Source organism: Drosophila mojavensis, unplaced genomic scaffold, assembly GCF_018153725.1.
Source record: "Drosophila mojavensis isolate 15081-1352.22 unplaced genomic scaffold, ASM1815372v1 contig_36, whole genome shotgun sequence".
In the NCBI taxonomy this organism is placed as follows: domain Eukaryota; kingdom Metazoa; phylum Arthropoda; class Insecta; order Diptera; family Drosophilidae; genus Drosophila; species Drosophila mojavensis.
In genome coordinates, this window is record NW_025318858.1 from 13,593,985 (window position 1) to 13,604,155 (window position 10,171).

Here is a 10,171-nt window from a genome sequence, read left to right on the forward strand (position 1 = left end):
AACTGTTATTTTAACATATTTGTATTTCTCTATCTTGAAGCGCTTTTAAAAAGTCTTATATAAATATTTAACATTTATGTTAATTTAGCATTTATGTTTTTCTCTATTCGTAAAAGCGCTTGTTATTTTATTTATAAGAGTGTTTTCAGAATGTAAAGAGTTTGCTAACAGTCTTAGAAGAAAAGAGAATCGCTTCGTGTAAAGTTAAACGGATATTGGCATCGTCTGCGAAACAATGGACTTATTTTCATTTTCTTTATTCACATATTGTATGGCACATAAAAGAAGGTCTTATTTGTTTAATAAGACTTTTGACATCACCTCTTAAATATTCTGAAAGTCTGAGAATCAATAAATTAACTATCTAAGCTTTATATTATGCTTTTCTTATATGCTTACCGCTCTATCACAATCTCTTAATTATAGCAGAGGAGTTACTGGAAGAGAGCTACTATAAGTTTCGTCTTTTCTGACAGTTCAATCATGTTGTTTACACACATTTATTGAAAAACAAAATAGTTTGGTCCTAGCAGATATTCATATACATATCAGTTCTAAATAAATTCAATAATTTTTTTTATATTAACTTTTCAAGTTGGGTTCTTTTTCCATATGCCTGACAACAGTAACTATCTGTAGAACAGAATTTATGTTACAGCTTCCTAACACTCTGCAGAAACCAGATTTTAGCATAAAGCCTAGCTTCTCTATAACACAATTGTGTCCCGACAAACTCAAGCATCTATATACCCTTCCATAGTATCGACATCTTCGCTTTGTCCCGCTTGCTTTACGCCATTCAATTTGACTGTACTCTGTGTATACAATTTCCAATTTCATAACTTTTCTGCTGCTCTTTTATGGCAATTTTCATTTGGTCTTGTTCGTCTTCTGCTTCTTTTTTACGCTGTGTTTAGAAATCGTGGAAAATGAAAAAATAACTTTGCCGCAGGTCAAGCGCCCAAATGTATGCTGCATGTTTTGTCTTTGTTACCTTTTGCACATTTGTTGGTTTAATGTTTCAGTTAGTTATACACGCACACCCCCCACACACACATATATACATATAGCAATTTATGAGAGTGCGTGTAACACATATAGCATGTAGATATATGTATAATATATATATATATATATATATATATATATATATACATTGATATAGATTGGTGCCCAGCTTTGTTCATCAGTTATGTCAAATGCCCAAATGCTTTATAATTGATTTTGCCAAAGCGAACTTTGTAAAATGCATCAAAAGTGTTGCCAAAAAATATAAAATAAAACTGAAAAAAATAAAAATAAAAACGAAAAATTTGCAGACGAAAATATAAATACTTAGATAAACAATAATAGTTGGAAATAGTTTGTAAGTTGTAGCAGCTGTTGGCTCGAAAAAATATATATAAATATATATGCAAACTAATTATTATGTATACAAAACAGAAAAATATTTAAATAAATTTAAATATAATACAAACAAAAATGAATGACAATATTTCCTATATATTTTAATTTGTGGGTTGCACAAAAAAATTTGAACGAAAAGGGAGTTCCATTCATGACTTTATTGGTTTTAATATGCAAAAATATATTTTTTTAAATTTAGACTTATAAAAAGTCATAATAATTACTCAGTTTGCCATTACATTATTTATTCATAACTATTATTTAATTCCTTAAAATTTCTATTAGTATCTAGCTGACTTCTTGTGAATTGGCAAATTTTGTCATTAGCCAATCAGAAATTGGTGTGATTAATCGGATGTTCGGTGACTTTCAAATAGGTCTATATGGAAAAACAATTTATTTATGTTGCATTTCATAATAGTTTCAATTATCGTAACTCTCTCTCTCTGGCAAATCTTCTTTGAAGCCTCTAGCTTCTAGCTGAAGTACTAAAACTTGTAATTTGTACTTGATAATACTATAGGGAATTTTGTACTGTCTTTATATTCCCCATAAAAAAAGCAATAGCCATATATATTTTGGAATCAATACTACATTTACTTACTTAGCTCTAAAATTGTCCTACTCAATTTTAGTATATTGTTTACCTCAGGCTATTTCAATGAACAGCAATCCATAATATATAATATACATCCTGATAGCTAAAAAATATTTCCTGTATATAGCAACTACATATAGTCAAAGACACGTTTTGGCCATATGTGCCAACACTATTTGGCTATAATTTAATTCACTTAGAAATAAAAAGACATTTTTATTTATTAACATTTTACTAAAAGTTTTAATGTACAATTTGTATTATTTTTCTAAAAGTCTTATTTTCTAATACAAATGAAATAAATAAATATATTAAAAGAAATGTAAGTTGACTTAGTAGCCTCGAAAACTTGGGCTTAGATTAGAGTTTAAATCTAGTTTAAAGCTAGTTTAAATCATAATCTTTTTTATAGCAGCTTATTGTCTATGATTTTAAAAATGAAAGCCAAGTAAATGAAAGGCAAATACTGATTGAAGAACTAGTGTACTCAGAATCTTAAATCTGAATTTTTGTTTCGATTTTTATTAAATCTTTTTCACTCCTGTAAGGTCTGTATAAAAACCCTTTTAGAAACACTTTGTGCCTACTTTCCGCTGTCTAATTGTTGTCGTCGTCGTCTAATGCACTGCGAAAAAAATTGTTACCAAAAAAGAAACATGCAAATTTCGTTGTCACTAAACAAATAACAGACGCAGCCGAAGCAAATTGTGTTAATGGAAGTAACACAGAAAAAAGGCAATTAAAACAATTAAGTGACGCTTTCTTTGGGCCACACTATTTACCAAGTTTAAAATAAAAAAAAAAAGCAAAAATAAAAAACGATGAGAGAAAGGAGACCAAAAAATGATGGCATTAAAAAAGTGCCAAAAACATTTCATTTGCTGGCCAAGCGAGCGACGCAAATGCGAATATAAAATGTAAATCATAAAAAAATATATATTTATATATGTATATGTATGTGTGCTTATATATAAAAATCCGCAATTTGTATGCTGTCGCATATTTTGCGTAATGCTTAAGCATTGTCCAAAGGCCGTGAAAATGGGGCGGTCGCCGGGCAGCTGTCATAAATACTTGGAGCGAATGTCTTGCAATGCTTTGATAAAGGACATATGCGGCTCTATTATTGATGCCTGCTGCCATCCGATGCTGTCATCAAAGGACGTGCCATTGTTTGAAGCGAACGTCTTGATGCAAAAGGTAAGACATTTGCTTATTTTACATACACCAACACACACACAGAGAGAGAAAGAGACAGAGAGAGGGAGTGAGGGGTGGATTGAGTGAGTACGGCAAATGCCTTTGGGGCACGTATTGTAGCTCTGATGTCCAGAATGGAACCGCACAGACCGCTCGCTGGACATGTTGCATATACATATATATATAAATATAAATATACATACATACATATATACCCTTTTGGCTAGAACTTATGTTGTCTTTCATTTCTTTTCACACTTTTTACTTTGCCATGGGCAATACATCTTGCACCACAAAACACAAAATCGTCTTAAGTATTTTGTGTGGTTTAAATAAAATAAAAATAATAAAAACCATTTCTCCCTCACTCTCTCTCTCTTTCTCTTTCTCTTCCGATCTCCGTCTCGCTCACTCTCTGCGCGAGTGTGTGTGTGTGTGTGTGTGTGTGTGTGTTGAAAGGGATAAGCGCCGTACATCCGCTTAACGTTGTATATTTTCTTCACTTAGTCTTGTCTTGGCATTCAATTTGGGTCTCTCGTTTTGCGTAAATGATTTTATTTCATTCTTTTTGTGGCTAGCTGTAAAATTTTGATATACTATTATTCTATACCCTCAGCAGATCCAATGTTCGTCATTGTTTTTTATGAACACACACACACACACGCCGCATATTACACAACAATCCAATATATGGCCATAGCCCACCAATCAGCCCCACTCACACATCATCATCAGCCGCATGACATGGCCGAAAAGGTGGCAACGCCTCTGCATATATTGGACATGGCTGTAGCAAAACCCACGGCCATCTAATAGCTATGTGAATTCGGCCACTTGTTGGCCAACACATGTGGGTGTGCATCTGCATGGGTGTGCGCGTGTGGGCGAAAGGATTGATGTGCGCCACATGGTAATTTGGGCCTCTGCATAGAAATTGCGCATACGCCTAGTGAGGCGTAGGCAAGTTTTGTATATGAATGATTTAAATGAAAAGTTTGTTTGGGCGAACTGAAACTTCAACAGGCTTAAGCACAAAATGGGCCCAGCTAAGCTGCGGGTATTGATGATAAACTGATAATATTTACAATAGAAGAAGATATATAATAATATATATTCCTCTTATATATTATATATATATATATATATATTATATTATATATATTATATTACCCTTAGTAATATCCTCATAAAAACGACGAGTGTGTCAAATTATGAAAAGCGATTACTCTTATATTATATTTTATATTATCTTCGATGACCAAAGGGACGATCAAACGGGCAAACGGACAGGCGGACAGACATACGGACAAATAGATGGATAATAAATCAAAAACTAATATTATAAAATGGGATTCTGCTAAAATTTGATTTTTTTTTCTTTCGTTTTCATGTCAAGGCCTTTTCAATTATATTATTAATAATATATATGTATATTAATTTGTCACATCTTAGTCAATTTGATACAGTTAAAATATTAAGTGAAGTGGGAAATTTCAAGCAGAGCCATACAAATCGCAAAAAAAATTCTATAGTTTGTATGGTCGTAACCAGAATTGAAGACTAACCATATTCGTTTTAATACTCATCGAACCCATTGAAAATGGAAAATCAGGATACAATGGTTTTGTTAAATGTATGGAACAGGAGGCGTGGCAGACCATATGGTCTACTAGAGCAAGAGACTTGAAATTGGTTTCCTAGATCCGTGTATATCACGCGCATATCGAGTTTGTTTCCAAAAATCGATAACTACTCTTGTTATTTTGTGATCGATTAAAACCCTTTTCGAAAAAATATTTATAAATTTATATCTGCTACATGCTTAGAGCAGTATACGAGTCCAACAAGATCTGGCCATATTTTTAAACATTTATAAATAATTTTTATTATTATATTATAAAAACAAAATTGAATTTAAAATCTAGTTTAAAATCCCGTTTGTTTTTTTGCAATATATATATATATATATATATTTTTAATATATGAATTGATATTTATATGATTTAGTAAATTATTATTTTTAAAATTTTATAATTTAGACTTTCACGCAATGCTAAAATAATTTGTAATTTATTGCTATGCAATGTAGTCATAAATTCTTATTTATTTATCATGCGGAATATCTTATTGCATATTAGGAACTTGAAAAACTACATTTCTATTCAAAATTAGAATGTGCCCATTATAGTAGTAATGTGAAAAACGATAAAGTTTATTTTATGTTAGATAATTTGTTTTTATATTGTTGATTTAATAGACAAATATTATTATCAAATATTTACTGATGAATGTCGAGGTGTCATATAATCAGCTTATAGTTTGATGACCATCACGCGTATATGTGTATGCGGTTCAGATGGGTTGAACACAACCTTCCCGTTGGCATCCTTGAAGTCAGTATAGGCTAATTTGTAGACGCATTCCATGCCCAAGGCCTGCTTCTGGCGTGCCGAATAGAAGCTGGTGCAGTAGGCGACCAACAGGGGGTAGCCCTTGGAGCGACCCAATTCCATGAGAGCGGTTGTTAGACGTGCGCCCAGTCCTTTGCCACGCATTGTGGCATCAACATAAGTGATATGCGAGCAGAGCAGCTTAGAGATGCCGTAACGCTTGTAGAGATTGGCCTCTTCCTCGACTTTTGATATTAATATGTCGATGCGTTCATAGTCAGTTGATGTCCTTATATCTTTGGTACATCTAATCAAATCGCTAGGTGTCTGAGGAGCAGCCACAACTATGCCGACGATGCGTCCGCCGTTCTTCTCATCGATAGCCATGAGACTAGTTCCTTTCTCAACTATGGAAATGTGATACTCATCGTCCACCTTCTCATACAATTTATTCACATGCCCGCCGCAGCACGTATCTAGCGGCTCGTCCCTGTTTATATTCCCGCCCATTGCATTTTTAACATTCTGATAGTCCGACACGTTCATGATGCGTATGACTATGCCATCCGTTTCGCTCGATTCGCTAGACATGTTTAGTCTCTAGAGTTCGCTATTAAACTATTTCACACTTTAGCCATGCGCGACTATTATATGTAGCTCAACTTTTTATTATTTTCTGATTATTACCATAACAATTACTTAAATGTGGTATATTTACTCTATACTTCGTTATTAGACGCAAATGGGAGTCGTAGTCTGTCCCTCTGTCTGGCATTCTTCATTATACCCTGAACCCATTTTCAATGGGAAATCAGGGTATAATGGTGTTGTTGAAATGTATGTAACAGGCAGAAGGAGGCGTGGCAGACCCCACAAAGTATATATATTCTTGTTCAGGGTGACGAGCTGAGTCGATTTGGCCCTGTCCGTCTGTCTGTCCGTCCGTCTGTCCGTATGTATGAACGCGTCGATTTCAGAAAATATAAGAGCTAGAGACTTCAAATTTTTGTTTAAATGTCCGTATTTACAGCGCGGATATCGAGTTTATCACTAACAAGTAAGAAAGCTCTAGTCGAGACTGCTCGACTACGAGATCCCCTGAACCCTTGGAGCAATAGATATTTCAATACTTTTTCGCGACTTTCAGCTTACACAAGAAACACGCACACACACACACGCACGCACGCACGCACACACAGATAAACATACACCCACACGCATATAGACACACATACACACACACACGCATACAGACACAAACGCATACACACACACACATACACACACACATACACATACAAGCAACCACGCATAAACACGCATGGGCTGCAGTGTGCGCTTACTATGAGAACTTAATTGTTTAATAACTTTTTTTATGGACGTACGATCTTCATGAAACTTTTAGATAATGATTATAACATGAATATGCATGTACTTGCCAAAGCACAAGTCTCTAGTATTTGAAATACGCTTTTTACAAAAGTGAGGGTGAGGGGGTGAATTTAGAGGTGGGGGGTAAATTTTAACAAAAACCGAAATTGTATAAATTGCATATAAGCATACATTAAAAATTTGGAGACTCTAGCAATAAAGGTGTAGAAGATATAATTTTATAACTGGGTTTCGATAAGGTTTTTTATCGATAAAAAAAGATCGGGATGAGTTATCGATTTTTAATGATAAACTTGATATGCGCGCTGTAATTACGGACATTTTAAAAAAAATTTGAAGTCTCTAGCTCTTATATCTTCTGAAATCGACGCGTTCATACATACGGACAGACGGACAGACGGACAGACAGACGGACAGGGCCAAATCAACTCAGCTCGTCACCCTGATCAAGAATATATATACTTTGTGGGGTCTGCCACGCCTCCTTCTCCCTGTTACATACATTTCAACAAAACCATTATACCCTGATTTCCCATTGAAAATGGGTTCAGGGTATAAAAATCGATAACTCATCCCTTTTTGTATCGATAGAAAGCCTTATCGAAAACCAGTTATTATATAATAATAACTAATTATATCTCCTACATCTTTATTGCTAGAGTCTCCAAATTTTTTATGTATGCTTATATGCAATTTATACAATTTCGGTATTGGTTAAAATTGTTATAGGGTAGCTTCTAGTCGAGCAATCTCGACTAGAGCACTTTTATTGAACATTTTTAAATGTTTAAATATATATATTAATAAAATTAATATTAAAACCAAACTTATATTCTACAAAATTTAGAGTTCACAAAGAAAAGAAAAATAGAACTGAGTTTTCTTTATCAAGTAATTTTCTAATATATATGTATATATGTATTTAGTATTCTTTTTAAGTTTTTAACATTATTTATTTATTTAAATATATATTTTTATAATTAACATTAATTATTGTAAGAAAAGTCTTGGCCCACTGAAATACTGAAACTGTATTCAATTATAAATAAATCTACAATTATATACATTTGTTATACCCTCTAATTACAATTACATATTGAAGTCCTAGGGATCATAAATAGAATGTTTTTTTGCCCATTTGTAGAACTTTTTAATATGGTTGGGCAGCACTTAATCGTCGTTGCGATGCTGCTGAAAATCACATTTCGAGCTGCTGCTGTTGGCTGGCATTGGAAACAAGCCAATCCGCACGCTATACCAGAAACAGAACCAGAAGCAGAACCAGATAGTAGACACAAGACCCTGACACGGACACGGACACAGACACAGACACAGACACGGACTCAGACACAGACGCAAAGCAGGAGCAAGTCAGGCCACGAGCATAACGTGCAACTTTCCAGCTTTCGCCGCAATCAATTTTACGGGTGCACAACAACAACAATAACAACAACAACATCTGCAGCAGCAGCAACAGGAAACAGAATTAGAGCAACCCCGAGCATAGAAAGCAACCCAACCGAAAACCCAAGCCCAAAACCAACTCGATGCGACACGATTCACCCACACTTACACACACACACACACAAAGACACCCACCGACACACACAGTCATAGATGAAGGGCCAAACAGCGTTAGACACGCAACCAAACAACGCTCAGCACGTGGTCCAGCTCACATGAAGGTATTAACGCGTAACAACATCGCTGCATGATTAACCTTCTGCATTGGTATGGTCTGCCCGACAGACCATTGACGCCCGCCCATTGCCAATGTGGGCGTGGCAGCGGTTAGCCATGACTCTGGCATAGCTTTTGCCATGTTCTAGTCGAGGGCTTAATGTGCAGCGGGAACTACATATGAATGACTACGTTGGCAACAGTTACATGAGCTAATCGCCCGACAGTTGCAGAGTTCAGCAAGACGCAAGAGTCGGCTAAAATTTAATGAGTATTATTATTAGATATACATAAATTACATTCCAAAGACGCTATTCAGTTTAATATTGAGCAGAATTAACGGTTCTGCATTATATTAAAGGCCAACTTGAAACTTTAGTTTGTCAAACAAAATTCGAATCGAAATTTTTTATATATTCGTACTATGCGATTCTCATACGCGATATATGTTTTAAGGCTCTCTTTCGTCTTGTGTCTTGGCCAATTTTATCATTTCTTTTTCTCTCGCACTCCGTATCCCTCTCTCTCTCTCTTTCTTTTAACACTTTCTTCTCAGTAATCTTTAAAACCAACTTTTTTTTACCTGCGTCCTATAATTTTATTAAATCAATTATAAAAATTCCACATTTATGTATTACCATATTGAGTTACCAGATAGGATGACAAAATATAATCGGGAAGTTCCTAACCCGGTATATATTCACCAAATACTTCTGGAAGTTGATCGATTCCGATATTTTTTCAATTACGCAAATGCTCCGCAGAACGCAGAATAGTTTCTCTCGCATTGCTTAAAGACCTAACTGCTCTCTTTTTTGCCCGTTGGACACCGTTTCCACCGCAGCCTAGCTCGTAACATCCATTGGTGGGGTATAATAGTGTAAGGAATGCTGTAGATTTTAATTAATACAGATTACTTATAAATCCATTCAATTTGAACTGAGAGATTGCCACGTACCACCAACTATCAGAAAAATTTTAAGCGTTAAACTATTCATGATGTTCTCGCTCGAACCGCTTTATCTTGGCGAATGAAATTTATTTTATGACATTAGTTGGAACTTCTTCAAACTTTATCAAATTGATAAAGATGTGACTAAAAGTGTTATTCACAGTCAAAATTGACGCTGTAATTTTGAATTGCGCGCGTACTGTTAGCAACTATAACAGTGAGGTAACAGCATAGTAGCTTTAACAGTTTCATTCGAGCATGGGACAGGAAAAGAGACGCGGGAATAATAAAAAATGATAAATTAATAATATGTCTTTTCGTTTCTAATTTTATAAATATATTTAAATATACATATCTGCTGCCTCTTTAAAAAAAAAAAAAAAAAAAAGCAAAATATATTCATTTAGTTCAATTATAATTTCGAGTACATTATTATATTTTCTAATAAATGTATTTCATTTATTTGAATTCAGAAAGCAAAATATATAGAAATTATTAACGGCAGTTCGCGCTTGGGGTACATAAAATTTTAATAAAATAATAATTGTATTC

At 34.3% G+C, this 10,171-nt stretch overlaps 1 protein-coding gene and 1 long non-coding RNA gene across 2 annotated transcripts; both read right to left on the reverse strand.

The window, feature by feature from the left end:
* Nucleotides 1-5,416: 5,416 nt before the first annotated feature.
* On the reverse strand, nucleotides 5,417-6,223 carry LOC6576715 (arylalkylamine N-acetyltransferase-like 2). The gene has a single exon (XM_002002667.4). The coding sequence runs from the start codon at nucleotides 6,184-6,186 to the stop codon at nucleotides 5,518-5,520; it is 669 nt and encodes a 222-aa protein (XP_002002703.1). The 5' UTR covers nucleotides 6,187-6,223; the 3' UTR covers nucleotides 5,417-5,517.
* Nucleotides 6,224-9,240: 3,017 nt separating this feature from the next.
* Nucleotides 9,241-9,959, reverse strand: LOC116803918. Its single transcript, XR_004363939.2, has 2 exons — nucleotides 9,626-9,959; nucleotides 9,241-9,557 (listed from the first exon to the last, which is right to left on the reverse strand). It is a non-coding gene; the product is annotated as an uncharacterized LOC116803918 (long non-coding RNA).
* Nucleotides 9,960-10,171: the final 212 nt, after the last annotated feature.